The sequence below is a fragment of the Chiloscyllium plagiosum genome, chromosome 48, assembly GCF_004010195.1.
Source record: "Chiloscyllium plagiosum isolate BGI_BamShark_2017 chromosome 48, ASM401019v2, whole genome shotgun sequence".
Taxonomy (NCBI): Eukaryota; Metazoa; Chordata; class Chondrichthyes; order Orectolobiformes; family Hemiscylliidae; genus Chiloscyllium; species Chiloscyllium plagiosum.
Genome location: NC_057757.1, coordinates 371,622 through 393,901, shown reverse-complemented (window position 1 = coordinate 393,901; position 22,280 = coordinate 371,622). Strand labels below are relative to the sequence as shown.

The 22,280-nt window shown below is 43.8% G+C and overlaps 1 protein-coding gene across 2 annotated transcripts in view; it reads right to left on the bottom strand.

Moving 5' to 3' along the window:
- Positions 1–22,280, bottom strand: part of acadvl (acyl-CoA dehydrogenase very long chain) — a 69,794-nt gene that overhangs the window by 38,902 nt on the left and 8,612 nt on the right. For both annotated transcript variants that reach the window (XM_043683347.1, XM_043683348.1), the window contains exons 3-10: positions 20,359–20,430; positions 19,529–19,601; positions 18,134–18,198; positions 15,462–15,596; positions 12,408–12,552; positions 11,541–11,670; positions 9,072–9,197; positions 6,331–6,529 (exon numbers count right to left, since the gene is read on the bottom strand). In XM_043683347.1, coding sequence (XP_043539282.1) covers positions 6,331–6,529; positions 9,072–9,197; positions 11,541–11,670; positions 12,408–12,552; positions 15,462–15,596; positions 18,134–18,198; positions 19,529–19,601; positions 20,359–20,430 — 945 coding nt within the window. The remainder of the gene's footprint in view (positions 1–6,330; positions 6,530–9,071; positions 9,198–11,540; positions 11,671–12,407; positions 12,553–15,461; positions 15,597–18,133; positions 18,199–19,528; positions 19,602–20,358; positions 20,431–22,280) is intronic.

Genomic DNA, 22,280 nt, shown 5'->3' with positions numbered 1-22,280 from the left:
CGACTCCACTTTCAAGGAGCTATGAACCTGCACTCCAAGGTCTCTTTGTTCAGCAACACTCCCTAGGACCTTACCATTAAGTGTATAAGTCCTGCTAAGATTTGCTTTTCCAAAATGCAGTACCTCGCATTTATCTGAATTAAACTCCATCTGCCACTTCTCAGCCCATTGGTCCATCTGGTCCAGATCCTGTTGTAATCTGAGGAAACTCTCTTCGCTGTCCACTACACCTCCAATTTTGGCGTCATCTGCAAACTTACTAACTGTACCTCTTATGCTCACATCCAAATCATATATATAAATGACAAAAAGTAGACCGGTGTATTTTTATGTTTTAACAGTTTGCCCTACTCTCCATTAGAGATTTATTACTGAATCTGTTTCCATCACTTCTGCAAATGATGGGTTACAGGCCGATTCGCCATGTGAGAAATGATTTCCCTATCTCTTCAACACGACTCCTTATGAGAACTGTCTTGAATCAATGTCTTATGAAGCCCAGTTGTAGAATGTGACTGGAGGTGCCAGTGACTGGAGGGTTTATTCCTAAACAAAAATAAGGACCCACAAACGCACTATCCATGGGTAAAGGTTCATTCACCCAGATTCCTGATAAATTCACCATTCAGCTGGGGATGAATGAATTAATGCGTGCATTCAGAAAGGACAAAGGCAGTGGTAGCATAGTAACAGTGTTAACTGGATGGCTAAAGCAGGGATTGGACTTACAATGTAGAAAACTCAAGCTCAAAGCCCAAGTTGGTTGAATTATGTCTGAAATATCACAGAATTGCAGAATTGTTACATTTGACCCATTGTGTCCCATGCTGACTCTACAAATGTATCCCATCTAGAGCCATTCTATCATCTCTCTCCAACCTTTTCAAATCGTCTAATCTCCTTTGGAGCACCTCGAATGAGCCTGATCTACATAGCCTTTAAGTAGCACATTTCTAATCTAGAAATATAAGTCAGTGTCTGTCATATACCGAGTAGATTCAAAGACTTATAGAGGTGACACCTGTGAAATGCTAATGAGATGGCATACATGATGCAATGCCACATGGTGGTTCTCTCTTGCACGACTGAATGCCAAGATGAAGACAGTAAAATGTTTTTTAAATAAAGTTGATATTGTCCTTATGTGGGACTGTTAGTAAAAATCCAACTGGCATGTCCATATCTCTTCAGTGAAGGAAAACTGCGTTCTTAACCAGTCTGGGCCTGTTTGTAACTCCTGTCCCAAACCAGGGTAGTTAACTCATAACTATCCCCTCAAGCCACACAGTTGCAATTAGGCATGCAAAATGAATGCTGGCCTTCATAGTGACCTTCACATGAGGTTAACTTTAAAAGAAAACCTCAAAGATCTCTCAACCCATACTCACTAGTGACAGCAACCCTAATTCATAAGCTAAACATGAATTCTAAAAAAAATCATTCGCCCATTAAAATCCATTGCACTAAAGGAGAGAAATCAAACCTAGTCCAATACAAGAGCCTAGATGAGGAGTTACATTTCAATCTTTACCACAACTAAATGATTTATCAATTGCACAAGACTTGCTAGATTTAATTCCGATAGCTGTCTAGCAAGTACAGATGTAAGGTGGGGAATTTTATTAGTGTACAAAGGATATGGGACAGAGCACAGATAGCAGGCCTCCAATCTCTCTTGGTAGTAAGATTGTAACTAGAACATTTGCACACTGAAGCAAAATGAAAGAAAGTTTAATAAATCACTGAGTGCTCACGACTCTCGATTTCTGTAATGACAAAGGATATGGGGATTGTGATAAAAATATATGCATGGAAGTGTAAGGCTTGCTCAATAATAACCCTCTGACAGGTCAGGACACCCTCAATACTGATCTTCCAGCAGTGTGGTGCTCCCTCAGTATTGACCCTCCAAGAGTGCTGCACTCCCTCAGCAGTAACCCTCCAACAGTGCAGCGTTCCTTAGCGTTGACCCTCCGATAGTATGTTGCTCTCTCAGTAGCCACTGGGAGTTTGCGCTTAGTCTATGATCATAAATTTATCTCTGCTTTTCATTCTTGTATCAGCAACTCTGATGCAACAACAGAACTCCACTGACTGAAAATTGCTTTGGGAAATCCTGAGGTTGTGGAAGTTGCTACAGAAATGCAACAGGAGAGGTAGCAGGGAATAGAGTAAGAAAGGAAGGCTTTGCAAATATGTACAATATAAATGAATAAATTTGTATTAAAATGGACAAATCTTTCATATTTGAATCGGAATTCAGAAACAGAAAGTAGGTCAGGTAGAATTGTTATGTAAGGTGTGAGAAGCACGTGTGGCAAATGGCCCGCAACTCAGATATAACTGTTTGAAGCAGAAAAAACACAAACAAGCAGTTTCCAAAAATAACTGCAGCTCCCCCCACCTGCTTATCCTGTCACCTGACCCAGCTCTTCACCACAACTGCCACAACCACAGTGCTCAATACAGCAGATTTAACAAAACGAGAAAAAGAGTTCTCACCACCCCTTCCTCACTTGATTGGGAAACTCCCTGCATACAAGCGGCCCTGTGAGAAAAACAAGATATCATGTTCTCCACCCACAATCTCCACCACACTGACATTCCCTTCTCAATGTGCTGACTCAGACCAGAGGGATAATTACTCAGGACGTTCGACTATCTTCAACATTCACTCCCTCCACCACTGACGCTCAATAGGAGCAGTGTGTTCTGCTACAAGATGCACTGAAGTAAGTCACGGAAGTTCCTGCGATAGTACTTTACAAACCCACGACTACCACCACCAAGAAGGTAAAGGGCAGCAGATACATGAGAACACCACCCACTGCAAGTCACACACCCTCCTGACTCAGAAATATATCACTGCTCCTTCAGAGTCGCTGGGTCAAAATCCTGAAACTGCCTCCCGAGCAGAATTGTGGGTCTACATACCCCGCATCAAGTGTAGCAGTTCAAGGTGGCAGCTCACCACCATTCCTTCTTCAGGAGCTGAATAACTGCTAGTCTACGTAGGAGTGGCCACATCCTGAGAATTAATGCAAAAAATCTCCCATTTCCTTCAGGACCTGTTTTGATAAAATATTAGCAAGTGGCAGCAAAGTATCTAGTTGCAGCGATGAGGACTTATCACAACATCAGTGCTAAGGGAGCTTGCAGCAGAGATCCCTGGATTGGGCCCACATTGATCTCTGCTCTATATCGGGCTGTTAGCGCAAGTGCCACAAAGCTCAACATCCCATAAACTCAAGTTTGCTGCTCATGATTCTTGTCTGAGGACTTCTCTTGGGATGTGGACAATTCTGGATGTGGAAAGGTTTAGTCACAGACTTGGCATTGTTAGGGTGGGAAGAAGAAACACTGGCACATTGTGTTCTTTAAGGCAGTGGGCATTGCCTTTATCCAAGATGCCGGTTGCTTCTGTTGGTAACATTACCACCTCCAAATCCCACTCCAGAGTCTTGAGCCCTAATCCAGAATGACACTGCAGTACTAACACAGCACCACAGGCTCAGCACTGTCTCCCTTTAAAGTTAAGCTGAGGCACCATTGGGGGTTGTAAAAGGCACTATTCTGTGGACAGGCATTGGAATTTTCCTCGGTGTCCTGACAAATATTTCTCTCTCGATCAGTATCACCAAAACACAGATGATCTACAAACATGCAAACTAGGAACATCAATATCAACTTCACTAGTTTCCAAACCTCCCCTTTCCCCACCTTGGTCCAGATTCAACCCTTCAACTCAGCACTGCCCTCTTGACCTGTCCTACCTGACCATTTTCATTCCCACCTATATGCTCCACCCTCCCCACCAACCTATCACAATCACCTCCAAACTGCATCTATCACCTTCCCAGCTACCTTCCCCCTAGCCCCACTCCCATCCTCCCATTTATATCTCTGACCCCTTCCGAGCGCTGCCACCTAACCCCGCCCCCACCCCCACCCCCAACAGTCCTGATGAAGGCCTTATGCCCGAAATATCAACTCTCCTGCTGCCTGGATGCTACCTGACCTGCTGTGTTTTTCCAGCTCTACATTTTTCCACTCTGGCTCTCCAGCAACTGCAGTCCTCAGTTTCTCCCAACCAGATGAAGACCCAATTAGTACAGATTTTTTTTCTGCCAGCCAGCCAATCCTCTATCCTTGTTAATATGTTATAGCCCCTACACCATAAGCTTTTATTAATAACCTTTAGTGTGGCACCTCATCACATGCCTTCTGGAAATCCACAAGGTACATCTACAAGCTTCCCTTTGTCCACAGCACGTTACTCTTTCAAAGAGCCCCAATAAATTGGTTAAATACAATTTCCCTTTGACAAAACCATGACGATTCTTCTTGATTACTTTGAACTTTTACCTTGACCCATTCTCCTCCCTTTCAAACTGTATGTTAAATTCAATCAATCAGTCGCTGCTACCTGAAGGTGCCTTAACTAGAGTCATAGAGATGGACAGCATGAAAACAGACCCTATGTCCAACTTGTCCATGGCGACCAGATATCCTAAATTAATCAAGTCCCATTTTCCAGCAGCTGGCCCATATCCTTCTAAACCCTTCCTATTCATGTACCCATTCAGATATGTTTCAAATGTTGCAATTGTACTAGCCTCCACACTTTCTCTGGCAGCTCATACATGCACCATCCTCTGCATGAAAAAGTTGTTCCTTAGGTCCATTTTCAATTCTTTCCCCCTCACCTTAAACCTATGCCCTCCAGTTTTAGACTCCCTTATCGTGGGGAAAGACCTTGGCTGTTCACTATATCCATGTCCCTCATGATTTTATAAACTTTTATAAGGTTGCCCTTCAATCTCTGACACTCCAGGGAAAACAGCCCCAGCCTATTTAGCCTCTCCCTATAGCTCAAACCTGCTAACCATGGCAACATTCTTATAAGTCTTTTCTGAACCCTTTCAAGTTTCACAACATCCTTCCGGTAGTAAGGAGACCAGAATTGCATAAATGCCGGAGGAAAGATCACAGAAGTGCTTCACAGGAGGCTCCCAGGTACTGAAGATGTCACCTAGACAGGGGACGAAACGTCTGCAACACAAATTCCCAGCTCGGCGAACAGAACCACAACAACGACCACCCGAGCTACAAATCTTCTCACAAGTGTGCAGTTCTAAGAAACTCTCTTAAAAGCATCCTATTGACTCCTTATCCTGTCTATTATTGCTGACCTGATCTTTTCAGTTGGTGTGTGGGTTAAAAGCATCCATTATTATTACTGAACTCATATCACAAAAAACAAGTCTTCTTATTTACCAAAATAATTGCACAAAGGCCAGTATCCCGTTACCAAGTCACCTTTTATTTACATGTGCACAGTACACTACGACCAGCCAGCTTGAGTCAGTCCTTGAAGTGACTGGTTATATTGGTCAGTCAGGGCTCCCCGACTGGGGTTCTTAACCTGGGCTAATCATAGATCTCATAGTCAATAAGATCCACCCGCTTCCAATCACGACATATTTTGCCCCATTTTGTGGTTACTGTTAGGGGGCCTGTAGGCCACTCTCACTAACATTTTCACTAAGCTGCACAGCCACTCTGAGGGGTCACGCACACCAACCAATGTGCTGATGTCAATCCCAACATTTACAGTTTCAGAAGATCCCACTCCTCAGTTTTCCCCTGATCTACATCCTGATCTCCTGAACCAAGGTCATCTCTAACTACTGTACAACTGCCATCTTTAATTAACAGTGCTCGCCCTCCAAACTTTACCTAATTTTGTGGAATGTCATATACCATTCAATACTCAGGATCCAATCTTGATCACCCTGAACCCTATGTGAGGAACAGCAGCTTGCACTTATTTCATTGAATGTGCACTAATAATTTGTTCACTTTGCTATGATTGTTTCGTGCACTCAGATACAGAATTGTTAGCTTTGTCTATGCTACCTTTGTAAAATACAGTCTGGATTATTGATGCATTCCTAAAACTTGTCTCTTTCTTTACCTGTCTTTCTCTGACCCCATTTCCGTTATTACTACTTTCCTCTCTTATCATGTCTCCACTATCTAGTAATTTTTGGATTGCTGTTTGTGGGCATTTGCTGTGTATAAATTAAGTGCCACATTTTCTACATTACATTTCAGAGTCAAGCTTCCCACTTTGTTGACAGTACAGAATTTGGGGACATCCTGAGGTTATAGAAGTGAGAGTCTTTTTCACTTTGTAACTAGGTCCAAACTGAAAGTGGACAAGCATAATGGTTGAATATCGCCGAAGAGCGTGAGCCATTGTGGGATACTGGCCAGCCATTGACGTAGGCCAGCTTCTGATGTAGAAATGGTTTCACAGACACTTACTGCCCTGGCAATGACTCCTTTCATGGTCCCAGAGAGAGCAGCTGCCATGCCAAAGCGTCCATTGTTCAAAATATTCATGGCCACCTTGAAGCCACCACCAATCTCTCCCAGCACGTTCTCCACCGGCACCTTCACATCCTCAAAGTGCACTTCCGCTGTATTTGATGCTTTAATGCCCATCTTCTTCTCTGGCGGCCCACTGAAACACAAGAGGACAGAGATAAGGATCACCTGGCAAAGATTAGAGCTGCATATTGACACAGTTAGAAAGTAAAAACACAAGGTGGTGTGTTAAACCTGTATTGATCTTCGGTGAAGCAGCAAATGGTGTTGTGTGGTCAGTTCCCTATTCGGCACCATTCTTTAGGAGAAATGTCAAGGCCTTGGAGAGGTTGCAGAGGAGATTTGCAAGAGTAGTGCCAGGGAATTAGAGGCACTGGGATTGTTCTTAGAGCTGAGATAGTTAAATGGAGAGTTAATAGAGATGCTCAGATTCATAAGGGATTTGATTGAGTAAACAAGGAGAAACCATTTCCAGTGGCAGAAATACCAGAGGGAGACAGATTCAAGATAATTGGCAAAAGAATCCAAAGGAGAGATCCTCTGACTGTTCTGGCTCCTTCCCTCAGTCCAAAGATGTGCAGGTTAGGTAGACTGGCCATGGAATATTGTCCCATGTCTAGGGATTTGCAGACTAAAGTGGATTGGCCATGGGAAATGCTTACGGGGAAAGGGTAGGGGATCTGGGTCTGCATGGTCTGCATCCACACTGTAGGGAGTCTATGATTCTATGAAGAGAATTTTTTCACAGCACGTTGTTGTGATGTTGCCTGAATATGTTGCCTGAAAGGGCAATGGAAACAAAGGGTTTTAGATTATTATCTGAAAAATAAAACTTTTAAGACTATGAAGGAAGAGTGGTTGGGTGAAAAGGAGTTGAAACTTTATTGCTGGAACAGCACAGCAGGTCAGGCAGCATCCAGGGAACAGGAGATTCGACGTTTCGGGCACAGGCCCTTCTTCAGGAATGGGCCTGTGCCCGAAACGTCGAATCTCCTGTTCCCTGGATGCTGCCTGACCTGCTGTGCTGTTCCAGCAATAAAGTTTCAACTTTGATCTCCAGCATCTGCAGACCTCACTTTCTCCTGGGTGAAAAGGACTAATGGGATAGTACTTTCAAAGAATTGGAGCAACACAAATGGGCCAAATGGCCTCCTCTGTATTTCTATGCCAGAAAAAGATAGTGGTAGAGACAGTTCACTGGGTCTTCTTATCCCATCTGGACCTTCAACCAATGTGATTTTATTCTCTACCAGAACTATAGTCACCCAACTTTCCTCAAATAGGTTTTGTGAAGAATACATTCCCTCTCATAGCTGCCCCATGTAGTTTATATTTGACTGTGTGCTCCTAGGCAAGGGCAGGAGGAAGTGAGATAAACTGATCACAACCCAGATTTGCAGAGATGCTGTCATTTGAGGAACACTTTTGGAAAGCTTGTCTGTGTGGAACATAAGTGTGGGCGTAGGCCATTCAATTGCTGTAGCCTGTTCCACAATTCAATGGAATCTCAAATGATTTGCCCCAGATTACAACTCCTCTTGAATGCTAGCTTCTCAGTCCTTCAACCCACCTACAATTCAAAAATATACCTACCTCCTCTTTAAATACTTTCAGTAATCTAGCCTCCGCAACCCCTGACATTAGAGAATTTCACCAGACTCACTCAATCCTCTGTGAGAAGAAATTTATTCACATCTCAGTTTTAAATGGGTGCCCCTCAATTCTGAAACTACGTCCCCCTAGTTCGTGGCTCCCCCACTAGTGGAAGCATTTTCTCAACGTCCACATCTTTCTGACATTACGGCAGTGAGTAGGCTTCAACAAAGCACTTCATTGGCTGTCACTGTTTTGGGATGTCTTGAGGTTGTGAAAGGCATGTCTAAAATGCCAGATCTTTGCCTTACAGCCAAAAATATTGCTAGCTTGGTCCCATGGGCTTGATTGAGCAATGCACAGTGGCAAGTGTGACGTTTGGGGTAAGAATGTTCGAGGGGCAGGGATGTTTAGAATGGGATGTACAGAACGGGATGTACAGACACCTTCAATCAATTTCTGTTTGTAGTTCCACCTAAACCTTTTTTAAACTTATATGCTGTAATAGCATCTTCCTACCATTGAGTGGCAGCAGTGGGGTGCTTTGAAGTAATTCACTGGAGGGAAGGTGCAATTACAAAAGTGCTGGAAATCACAACGAGTCAGACAGCATCCGTGGAGATAGAGCAAGCTAACGTTTTGAATCCCGATGACTCATCAGTGCTGATGGGAAGTGTGAAGGGTGAAGTGTGAAGGGGGCAGCATTTACGCAATAGTTGGGATTTGTTTGGTTGGGGGGGGGGTGGGGTTTGGATTGCTGGGGATAGAAAAGGGCATTGATTGTTCAGATTAAAAGTCATCAGAATGTCTAAATTGCAGAACAATGGTCTAACTGCCAAACAGAAAAGAACAGACAATCCCACTGTATTCGAAACGTTAGCTTGCTTTCTGTCCATGGATGCTGCCTGACCCGCTGTGATTTCCAGCATTTGTTGTTTCCAGTACAGATTCCAGCATCTGCAGCAATTTCCTCCTGCATTGTATTTATCAAGGATATTTGGACAATAAATGTTGGTGTAGGAGTTTAGAATGGGTGTGTGCACCGTCACAACATCTTACATCCCCACAGGTTAGACACAACCTACCTTGTCACTCCTCCGAATCCCCGCTCCACAATGAACGTGGTGATTTTGTCCTTCACTTCACCGGTTGTTTCATCTTTCACTGACATTTTAGCAAAGACAGTGAAGATATCTGCCAGACCACCATTACTGCCAAAACACATGGACATGAGTACAGGCTTACCATCATGCGTACCAGGATAGCAACAAGACTTTTTAAACAAATTGCTTCAGATGATGGTTCAAGCACAAAATGAGCCAATGGCTTTAAGTTTTGAAGACACCGAGATGAAACTCGATGACAGTACTTATGAAAATGAGATATAACGGTGCAAATCTCACTAGCAAAACAAAAGCAAGTTCATGACACACCATTCTTCACATGCATGTTAGCCAGGAAGTTGAAGTCAAGGGAAGATACACTATGATTTACAAATTGTCAGAATTCACGGCAAATTTTGTACCATTTACCCTTAACACCCCCTTGACTTTTGTGAAGTTACTGGGCTTAGTGCGTTGATTGTCAATTACATTGAGCCCAGAGTTGAAACCTGTCCTTCTCAGTGAATTTTGAGCTTCATGGCTGGACCAGTATTGAATTGCCCTATAAGTGATGGTGGTGACCCACCTTATTGAAATCCTGCAGTCCTTATGGTGTAGGTAGAGCCACAATTCCATTAGGGAGGGAATACCAGAATTTTGACCCAGCAACACAAAGAATGGCAATATATTTCCAAGTCAACATGGTGTGTTCCTTGCAGAGGATGGTATTCTCATGTGTCCTTCCGGGTAGTTACTGCAGTGCATCTTGTCCAGCCTTCAATGATATCTTTCAATCCTTAATATCATTGGTTAAAGGGATGGCCTGCTGGTCCTGTCCTTGCCTGAAGTCCGAGTTGCCCTGTTCCCACTTTCTCTCCATACCAGTTGACCCTATGAACTACACCTGACCCCTTCTTGAAACACTCAATGTTTAGGCCTCAAGTGCTTTCTGTGGCAGCAAATTCCATAGGCTTTTCTTTAAAACACCAGAGGTGGCGAGCTTCCTGATTGACCAGGCAGTCAGAGATTACCAGGGGACAATGTTGCTGAGTTATATAGGCAGGAATGTGGAGTTGAGGCCACAATCATATTTAGCCATGATCTTACTGAACAGCAGAGCAGCCTTGAGGGAGCAAGTTACATAACCTGCTCTTAATTCTTATAAATGTAATATGTCCATGTTTACAGATGGCACAAAGCTGGAAGGAAGAACAAGCTGTGAGGAGGATGCAGAGATGCTTCAATGTGATTTGGATAAGCTGAGTGATTGGACAAATGCATGGCAGATGCCATAATGTGGATAAATGTGGGGTTACCTACTTTGGTAATAAAAGCAGGCAGATTATTATCTAAATAGTGAAAGATAGCAAAGGGAAAGTGCAATGAGACCTGGATGTCCTTGTACACCAATCGCAGTAGGTGGTGAAGAAGGCAAATAGTGTATTGGCCTTTGAAGCGAAAGAATTTGAATACAGGAGTAGGGATGTCTTGCAGCAATTGGACAGGGGTCTTGATGAGACGACCTCTGGAATATTGGTCTCCTTTCCCCAGGAAGGATGTTCTGGCTATAGAAGGAGCGTAGCAAAGGTTTACCAGACTGATCCATGGATTGGTAGGACGGATGCATGAATTGAGACTTGATCAGTTAGGACTATATTCATGGACTTTAGAAGGGGAGAGGGAATCTCAGACTCCTATAAAATCCTAACAGGACTAGACAGGATAAATGCAGAAAAGATATTTCTGGGGTCCAGGGAGTCCAAACCGGGGTGGAGTGGGGGGTAGAAGAGGTGTCACAGCTTTTGGCTAAATTTGATTGTGGCCTCAATTCCTATATAACACAAACCACAGAAACTGCTCCTCCCACCCCCGACTGCCTGGTCAGTCAGGAAGCTCTGCACCTCTGCCGTAAAAATAGTCAAAGCCCCAGTCCCCACCATTCTCTGAGGAAGACAGAACTACACATTCGACCCTTTCAGAGAAGAAAATACTCATCTCAAGCTTAACTAGGAATCCCTTTCTTTTAAAAAAAAAACTGTGTCCCCTCAAACATCCTCTCAGTATCCAAACTGTCAGACTGTCAGATCCCCTTAGGATCTTTTATCACTCAATAAGATCAGGTTCCTATTTCTTTGACATTCTCTCTGTTCACCAACCAGCGGGTAACAGGTTTTAAAGTTTAACTTTCCATGTGTACTCTCTGTATTCATTTCCATAGGAACAGGAGGAAGCCATTTGGCCCCTCAACCCTGCATTATCATTCACTGAGATGCATCCTAACTCTGATCACACATCATGGCTCTCTGATCATGAAAATCTACTAGTTTCAGATGTGAAATGAATTGGGCTGACATCCATTGCGTTCTGTGAGAGAGGCTCCCACACTTCTGTCACTCTTGTGAAAAGGCAGACATTTGAACTTCATTGCCTCTCTGCCAAGCAAGCCCATACCTGATCCAGATCTTGCCCCCATTAAGGATATAGTACTTTCCGCAGTCACTCTTTTTGGCTGTGGTTTTGATTGATGCAGCATCAGAGCCACTGGCAGGTTCAGTCAGACAGAAAGCAGCGATTGTTTCTCCTAGGCACAATAAGCTCACAATGATACAACAACAGTGTCACAGCATTGTCTACAGCATTTCACAGCCAAAAAGCTCATTGCTGTTCTCATTAGGGAAATTCAGCAGTCAATTTGCATTCAGTAAACTCCCACTAAGAATGACCAGATAGTCTGATTTAGTGATGCTGATTAAGGGATAAATATTGTTTTCAGGATATGGGAGCAAACTGTTTAATTTGGTAATGGCAGCCACGGAATTTGACATTCATTTGGGAGGGTAGACAAGGTCTCACTTAAGAAGACCAACTCAAAAGACAGCATCTCCAACACTGCAGCACGTGGGCTTGGATTACAGGCTTAAATCTCTTGACTAGTGCCTGAACTCATGGCATACTGTTTCAGTGCAACTCAGGCAGCTGTGACTAACACTGACATTTCCTAAAGTGGGGAACCACACTGACCCCATCAAACACTACCCAGGAACAGTACTGGGTTAGATACAGAGTAAAGCTCTCTCCACGCTGTTTCCCATCAAACACTCCCAGCACAGGGACAGCACGGGGTTAGATACAGCATAAAACCCCTTAATACTGTCTCCAACAAACTCAGGTTTCACAAGAGACTGATATAGGCAGTGAGAGGAGATGCCACAGTGGACTGGATTTTAACCCAGTACACAAGGAGTGAAAGACCAGAATCTCTCCTCCTTCATGTCTGCCCCCCCACCCCACCCCACCCCGTCCCTCTGTGCTGCATACCTGTTGCCAGCTTCGGAAGGTATTTCTTCTTCTGGGCAAGATTTCCAAACAGAAGAATCCCTTTGAATCCAATGGACTGGTGGGCACCCAGAGTGATGCCTACACCCAGGTCATGCATGCCAACAATTTCGACCAGTCGGGCATACTATCAAACAAAAACAACTTTCAAATACTTTACATGCCAGGTGACCCTACAACCCCTATCCTAATTCCTGTTCTCCTCACAAAGGTCCTGTGGATTTTACTGGTTCCCTGTTATGCTGGTGACTCATTTCTCCTGTACCCACTCAGGCTTAGGCTCTTGCTTCTACTCAGCAATTTCAGAAAATCAATTGGAAACTGACGAGGGAAACTGAGGCACCCAGAGGGATAAACAGTATCTTCCACCATCCTGCAGAACTGTACAGCACAGGAGGCGGCCAGTCAGTCTTGTCATGTCTGCAGTAGCCCCTTTGAAAGTCCATCTTTCCACCACCACCCTGTGTTTGCTTTTCAGGTGTTGATCCAACTCACTTGTTTCAAAATTCCACCTTGTCAGACACCACATTCAAGATCTTCTTTCACTATTTAAAAAAAAAAATCTCATCTCCCCCTCTGGGTTTTTTTTTTAAAACCAATTACCTTCAATTTGTACACTATGGTTGCTCATCCTACTCCCAGAAGGAACAGTTTATTCACTAACACAGCCTCAAAAGCCTAATATCATCCTCAAAGCTTCTCTACCCCAAAGAGAGCAACACAACTTCTCCCACTTGTCCATTTAAATGAAGTCCCCCATTCCTAATCGTTGCATGGTAGCACAGAACTTGAATCTCACTGAAAGAAATGACATACTATCCAAGCTTTACATGTTTCATTCATCACGCCAGACATGAGAATATCAAGTTATAAAAGGAGCGACAATTTGTAAAGAGAGCAACAATTTGGAAAGTGTGAAAGATAGTTCTCTGGTCCAATCCCCATGACAATTCCTCAATCAATCAGACAGTATGTCAACAAATCAGCACCCTTTTGTTATGAAAAGTATCCAATATATATTACCATTTGGAATTTGGATTTTAGAATAGAGGCAGATGGATTTTGGCCAGTTCTGTGAAGGTAATTCTGAGAAGGTCAGAAAGTATATTTGGAACAGTAACCTAAATACATTATTTCGCTTCAGTGCATGGCCATACTACAGTATTCATGGACAGAATGTTTATACTGCTGAGTTCATCATCGATGTTAGGTTTGACTTCAGTTCAGAAGAATCAGGAGTTCAGTTCAGAACGGAGAACAGTTTTCCCTTAGCAGTACAATCAAATGGTAAGTTTAACGGAACCAGTCACCCTTGCATAAGTAGTTTTAGTTTGTGGGACTGCCAAGGTAAAAAAGTTTGTACAGAAGCTTTCAAGTTGTTAGAATTTCAACAAGAGAGGTACAGCCCATTAGATATGTAAAAGATTCACACTAGTAGTTTTGGAAAGGATTTGTAAACTGCCTCAGTGGTCTAAGGAATCACAGAGTTGAATCAGGAGTAATGTTTCTTTAGGACTGAGTATCTGTTAGAAAACAGGGTGAAACCATGTTTGCTGTGTGTTAAGATCTTTCTAACATATATGTTTGTTTGTTTTCTTTGTTGTGCAATATAGTACTCTTCTTTTACTCCATAACATTTATAGTATTTTGTGAATGTGTCCCAGTGACTAACCAGCACAGTGACCAACTACAATAATTGAATATATCTAGTCTATCAAGCCAGGTTTCATACTGGTTCAAAGTTGGCCAGTTGCAGTCTAAACTGTTGCTTCCTTTGAAATTTCACAATCCTGATGTGTTCAAGGTGGAAATCTCAACAACATGTCTCTTCCTTTATTTCTGGCATTATTTTAATAAATCTCCACCACATCCTCTCGAAGATATGACATACTTCTTAAAATTTGATGCCAGTTGAAGCTCGTTGCATTTTAAAATGGTTTGGTATCACAGTCTGGTTTTTGTAAACTGTGCCTCTATTTGTAACATCAAAGATTCTGTACACTTTCGTGAGCTCTCCCAGTTTCTCTATACCCTTGAAATCCTTCAATCCCGTAGAATTCCAGTCAATTTCACCTTTGCCCTTGTGCTCACACTTGAACAAGATGTTCAAGGAGTAGCTCATGCTGGTGTGATAACTAAAGGACAGGGAGCAAAGGATCAGAGAGGCAACAAAGAGATTATAAGACAATTGTACACTGCTTCTTCAGCAGTTAATCTGAGAGTCAGGAAGGAAGGAAAAGAAACTTACTGAATATAAATCCTCCACTCAGACATGGGGGTGCAAAGTGTCAAAGGAACTACAAATCTCAATCCTCCCATGTACTGGGGAGGTGAGCACACATTTGTCTATATCTCTGAAGATTCATAACTGCATTTTCTGTTAAAATATTTAACCTGCAGAGAAAAAAAGAATTGTTCAAAAAAGCTATGCCCTCTAATGGAGAGTATGTCACCTCCTCGGGTAGCACAGCTTGCTGGAGAGAGCTGCCAAAGTGACTCAGTAGTGTGGGACAGAACAGTGTGCCCGGTGGGTCACTGTCTGTAGTGTACATTATCTCAAGCAGTGAGATAATGAAGCTCATTCATTCCAAACGTGTTACGGAAGTGTGTGGGGAAAGTGAAAACTAAAAAGATCCAGTGAACTGATTGCTGTCTGGTGACCATCACCCACCTCACCCCAGGGGGAAAGTGGGCGGGGGTGCTGGCTATTACGTGGAACCAGAATTGATCTCAGCTTAATGCCCCGAGTGATTGAATATATTTATGACATTATCCAGCATTGTGTCTCAGCAAATCAGGAAGGCGGTGGCCAACTGGTCTGACTAGCATGTTTTGCTGTTTTGTGTAGAGTCAACTGATTCCATCTAACCTGTCCTGATGCCCTACTCCCTGAACATCCACACTCAACTCAGGTTTGGACATTTCCATTTGGCCGATAATCTGAAAAGGGTTATGGAGCAGGAAGTGTTCCGCATTCCACACCCCCTCCCTGCCCTAATTATGAAGAAAGTTGTACACTGGCTGCCCCTGAATTACCTGTGTGTTGGTGAGCCCCAGTCCCCCAAGCTCAGAAGGCACCTGTAGGCCGAACGCCCCCATCTCTTTCAGGCCTTCCATTGTGCTGTCCTCCACTTTCTCCAGTGAGTCATTGGCAGCTGGGTCATTGACCTCCTACAGGGCAAAGAGTCAAGATCGACACAGTGATTGGTTACATCCTCCCTGATCTCTCCCAAGTATTAACTGGTCTTAGAAGACAACAAGCGCTACATAGTGGAATTCCACCTCAATGCGACAGAGCAGGACTGACAGAGTGACTAACAGACCACAGTCAGAGAGGCTGAGGGTGAGCAGAGGATAATGCAGGCAGGTGGCACAAGGATTGAGTGGAGCTACAGAGTGATTTAAAAATCTGTAGTTTGTAAGAGATTTAAGACATGTGAAGAATGGTACAATTTTGAATTCCTAAGGATTAGAATTGGACAGGGCTGGTCTCAATGAGCATGAAACGTGTAGAAGGCAGAGTGTTTGGATAAAAGAGAGTGAGCGAGCAACGTTCCACTAAGCAATGAATTTCATGGCATCAATAATACAGCAGAATGAGAATGATTTGGGTAAAAGTGCCTCAATGTGAGGGTTTCTACTTTTCTGTCAACGTGTTGAGCTGTACGAGAGAGAGAGGGGTTTTAAAGGAGGAGAGAAGAGGTGAGAGGTGAAGGAAACACTTAAAGGTTCAAGGGCCAGACAGCTGAAGGTTAGACATACAGAGATAACAGAGCAGAAGTAGTAAAGGATATGTAAGAAGCCAGAATTGAGAGTACAGAGATCCTGGAGATTCAAAAGGAACTAGAGGAGGTTACTGAGATAGAAAGCAGTGTAGGCTGCAGGAGGTGACAGAGATGGGGAGGGATGCAGTTGCTAAAGGAGGTGAAAGGGAGAGGTGCAGGGGCTGGAGCTGACAGAGATAGCAAGGTGGTGTAGGAGGTTACAGAGATAGGGAGGGGTGTAGGGGTTGGGGGAGGGGTGTAGGGGTTGGAGGAGGTGACAGAGATTGGAAGGGTTGTAGAGTCGAGAGGTGGTGACAGAGGTAGGGAGGGATGTTTGGGGTTGTAGGAGACGACAGCGATAGGGAGGGGATATAGGAGTCGAACGTGACAGAGATAGGCAGGGGTGTAGGGGCTGGAGGAGGTGACAGATGGGGAGCAATGGATGGGTTGATGGAAATTATATCCACAGGGAGGGATGAGGCCCAAATGGTGTGCCCCTTATTCTAAGACTGTACTGAATTCCAGAGATTGTCTCCACCAGATAATTCTCAACATCCCTCTTGCAACCTAACCTGCGAGTTTTTAGGAAAATTGCAGATGGACTGCTGCATATTTAAATAATTTCAAATGGAAGGTATTCAAATACTTTTTAAATCTGCCTCTCTCGCGCACACACACACACAAAGACAGGAGGTTGTATGCCCTCTGCTGGGATACTCGAGATCTGCAGTGTCAGGCAAAGACTACATTTGTGACAAGAGACTGCAGAATGCTGTGGTACTGAGCAACTTGCATTTCAGTGTAAATCATAAAATGTCAGCATAGAGGATACAGCAAGTGATTGAGAAAATAATGCTGGCCTTTATTGCAAAGTGGAGGATGTGGAGATAACACTAAGGAAACTTCATTAAGACTGTACACAGTATTGAGACCTACAACATCTTGAGTACTATGTGCAATTCAGATCTGAGGAGGGATATACTTGCATGGGAAGCAGTTGAGAGAATGTTCACTCATTGGGATGAAGGGGTAATGTTCAGCTTATTGCATCTGGACTCATTGGAGCTTAGGGCAAGAGCTGACCTCATTGAAGCAGAGTATATTCTCAGGAACATAACGGGATAATTGCTGTGAGGATGTTTCCCTTCCTTGGGGAAATTTAGAATGAGGGATCACAGTTTCTAAATAAGGGGGTGTGGAGGAATTTCTCCTCTCAAAGGGTGGGGAGCCTGGGGGAATTCTCTTCCCCAGAGAACGGTGACACAGTGGTTAGCACCCCTGCCTCTCAGCACCAGAGACCCGAGTTCAATTCCCGCCTCAGGCAACCGTCTGTGTGGAGTTTGCACATTCTCCCCGTGTCTGCGTAGGTTTCATCCGGGTGCTCCGGTTTCCTCCCACAGTCCAAAAAAGTGCAGGTTAGGTGAATTGGCCGTGCTAAATTGCCTGTAGCGTTAGTTGAAGGGGTAAATGTAGGGAGACGGGTCTGGGTGGGTTGCTCTTTGGAGGGTCGCTCTTCGGAGGGTCGGTGTGGACTTGTTGGGCCGAAGGGCCTGTTTCCACACTAAGTAATCTAATCTAATCTAATCAACAGAGGTGGCTGGCTCAGAGAATATAATGAAGGCTGAGTTGGACAGATTTTTCATTGACAAGAGGGTTGAGGTTGTGAAGAGATGGACAGGAATGAGCATGAGACACCACAATCGAATCAGCCAAGATCTTATTGAATGGCAGAGAGACCTAATGACCTACAACAGCTCCTGGTCCAAAGGATATTACTGCCATTGAGTGAGTGCAATGAAGGCTCATTGGACTTGGGATGGCGTGGACTGCCCTATGAGGAGAGAATGGGCAAACTGGGCCTGAGATGGAGAGTGAGAAAGATTGATATTAGTGCTTGTGGTAACAGAAGAAATGTGAAAATCTGGTCTAGCTGAAATAATTTACCTGGAAAAACTTGCTGACAGGTCCCACTAATTCCCGGAGAAACTGCTCCTGCTCATCATTCAGAACTGTACAAACAGAGTCGGGGGCAGTGTTAGTTTACTCTGCCAGCCACGAAGAAAAGCTCTTTGCTTTTATTTGAAAAAAAAAGATTTTCCTCTCTTTCTGTTCACCCTGCCCCCCATCTCAAATCTCTTCACCTGAAGACTCCAATGTATGCTCAGTGACCCCCACCCGCCCCTCATTCATTGCCTATCATCAGGTGCAGTGGAACACAATGAGTGTCAGATGTTGTTACAACCTATCCCAATCCTGACAGAGTGATGGGAGAGGGCCATCACTCTCCCAGCCTGTTCTACCATCTAGGTCATGGGGTGATGGTAGTGTCATGGCCTAGGTAAATGCTCTGAGGACACAGATTCACATGCCAACACAACAGCTGAGGGAATTTGAAAATCAGTTACAATATCTGGAATTAAAAGCTAGTCATCAGGGATGGTGATCTTGAAACAATCTTCAATTTTATGTCCTTATGCAGTCTGGCATGCACTTATTTCCCGAATGGTGGTTGACTCCTAACTGCCGTGAAAGACCCACTCAGTTCAAGGGCAATTAGGGATGGGCAATAAATGCTGGCCTCCGACTTGCTAGCAATGTCCACATCCTAACAAAGAACAAAATAAACTAGAAGACATGACCTAACTACCTAGCTATGGATCCCTTCCAACCTTAATCACAAATAAACTACTAGTGGTATTTCCAAAATTTCCAATTTATACCCCGACCAAATCTCAACATCTTTTTTGTTTGGGTGAGCAGGTTGGAGAGAAGAGAGAAGCAGTTCAACATTAACACTCCCCCTCTGTGTGAGTGCATATGTCCAACAACACCATCGACTGATTTTAAGATTCTGTTCCCTGTTCCAGACTCTCCCCTCACCAGAAGCTAATAGTTCTCTCCACTGACCCTATTAGTTCCTATGAAGATTTACGAATAGTTCAAATAACAAACTTTAATAGCTTTGAATTTGCATAACATGAAGACACTAACCTGATCATCAGTATGTTATTTTAGATAACTATCATTTTATTTGGTATTTTTAAAAATTGCCTCAATTCAGCTCTTGACTGTAACAGAACTTAGTTTTGAAATATTTGATCATCATCAAGCTCCTTGATGAGATTGCCCCTTCATCACCTGGTCTCAGAGGAATAAAAGTCTGGCCTGCATAACCTATCATTATAATTTAACTTTGGTGTAATTCTGGTGATGCTCATCTGCATCCCTCCAAGGTCAATATATCCTGCCTCAAGTGTGGTGCCCAGAACGGAACCAATGGTTGGAAGGTCATTTTTTTTTACACCTTTGTCCCAGTCAAAGCATGTTCCTCAGTCATACCAGAGGGGAAGGGGAACACCTGCTCCGTTTGGACCTGACCCCGAAACATGTTCACAGCAAACGACTTTGATTCCTACAATGGAAAGAGAAAAAAAAGCATGTAATCATCTCCAGAGGCACGATCACTATGCATTCCCTCCCCAGCCCCCATCGCCTTGCCACAGATTGATTTCCACTCCCCATCCAATCCCATTTGGTTTCAGATGGACAATCAAACCCTCAGGTTCCTTGATCAATCAGTTGAATTGTGTGTGCATGTGCCGCCACATGTCTTCAGTCACAAACTGAAAGCCACACCTGCCCTTGCCTTCCCAAATGCCCTCCTCCTCCCCCTCCAGCAGCTGCTGAGTGGATAGCGACCATGGCCTGAGACATCATGGCACTCACACAACGTAACGAAATTCCTGCATTCCTGCAGTGCCTTTCATCATCTTATGACTTCTCAGGGGGCCTCACAGCCTATGAAAACACTTACACAGAAGCACAGCCATTGTTAGAAAATAGGAAACACAGCAGTCAAGCTGTGGATAGCAGGATCCCACAAACAGCAAAAGGGTAATGATTAGATCTTCTGGATTTTGTTTTTAAAGGCAACGTCAATTAAAGAATAAATATTGGCCTTGGAAACCAGGAAGAGGCCTCCTGATGCTAACTGAAGTAGCACACTGGGATTTCATCTACACAGCAATTCAGAATAGATGTGCGTTTAATGTCTTAATGCCACAATCAGATCAGCCATTATGTTATAGAACTGTGGAGCAGGCTCGATGGGCTGAATGGCCACCTCCTGCTCCAATTTTGTACATGATGTTGAAATCTGTAAAACGTACCGTTGCAGCTATCTTCTTCTCCTTTATGGTTTTGACTACAGGTGCCTCCGTGGCGGTTTTCTCCAGCACTGCCTAAAGTAACAAAAAGATACAGTGGGAGAACAAGGGAGAGTTAAACATGATTAGCTAAAGAGGGTACATGGCCCAGTCACATTACCCAAGGTGGTTTCGGAGCTGCTGGAAGCCAAGGCCAGTTCACTTCCTTGCCCTGACACATCTGTTGTCCTACCAGTGGGTGGCACGGTGGCACAGTGGTTAGCACTGCTGCCTCTCAGCGCCAGATACCCGAGTTCAATTCCCACCTCAGGCGACTGACTGTGTGGAGTTTGCACATTCTCCCAGTGTCTGCGTGGGTTTCCTCCGGGTGCTCCAGTTTCCTCCCACAGTCCAAAGATGTGCACGTCAGGTAAACTGGCCATGCTAAATTGCCCGTAGTGTTCTGTAAGGGGGTAAATGTACGGGAATGGATGGATTACGCTTCGGCGGGTCGATGTGGACTTGTTGGGCCGAAGGGCCTGTTTCCACACTAAGTAATCTAATCTAATCTAACCAGATCAGGATGCACCTTGTTCCACATGATGTTCAATCATATCTTGATGGTGCTCCTCTAAGTCTCCAGCCTGCTCTTACCTCGACAGTCTATTAAGCTACTCACTGCTAGCTATTGTTCCCTTCTGTTTTCTCCACAGATTTCACTAGCTGCACTATAAACAGGTATAAGTACTTCATTTGGAAATGTAAACTTGAAAGTGGAAGCCTGAATTATCAGCTTTTCTTTAATAAAAATCAAAGGAAAGTGGGATTGTGTAGTGTAAATTTTGCTGGAACTGGGATTGATAACTTTGGGACACATTGGCACCAAGTGTCTTGGAAAAGAAAATAACTGCCAGCAACAGGGTTCAGGTTTATCACAAAACTAAAAGGAGATCAATCAGATTGGACACAGACCTCCTAAAAATGTAGAAGTAAGCTACATCTTTCTATCTCTTTTTAATTGAAAATGAAATAATATCCAAAGACCTCAGGAAAAAAAAAACTTTTAATTTCAACCAAAGCACAAGCCAAGTCCAATGGTCTGCCTATAAACTTAGAATTGCTTCACTTGACAACCAGGAGATACCATTGTCAAAAACAGAGGTCATGTCATTCCACACCTTTCTACTTGGTCTTTGATCCACAGACATTCTGCCTTTTATGTCTATATTTTAAACCCATGATACTCCTAAAGTCTCCATTCTATGTATCATGTACTATGTTCACTCTATGCATTCAAAGGGAGTACAGTTTCAAGTCTGCATATTAGTAATAACTAATCTGTTCTGTACCACGTTAGAGAAGTTCATTATAATAAATGTGTTTTTGCTTTTTGTTCATGGATGGAAACTGATGAAAGTTTGTTTCATCTTTTAGTGTCAGTTTTCAAGGAGTTAGATTTGGCTCTTGGCAAAAGGGGTCAAAGGGGATCAGGGAGAGAATGGGAACTGGGGACTGAGTTGGGTGATCAGCCATGATCACCAAGAGTGGCAGAACAGACTCGAAGGGGCAAACAGCCTACCCCCTCCTATTTTTTATGCTTCTATTTCAGAGTCAGACATTAATCATCCTAGTAATTAAATTGGACTTTTATACATTTGTGCTGAACTGCTCAATGTGGGGCTTGATTTCTTGCACTCTCTGGCAAAAGGAGACCTTCATCTGACACTGCACCAGGACTATCCAAAAAAGTCCACAAATCTGTTCTAATTGATACCAAATGCCATACAACCCTCTGTGCCTGCTAACCTATGCTGGCTCATGATTGGGCAATGCCTCAAGTTGAAAATTCTGGTCCTTGTTTTCAAATCTCTTCATGGCCTGACACCCTCAATAGCCCGTCCCACCCCTCCCCCAGCCCCGACTCCCCTCCCTCCCTGCCCCCTCCC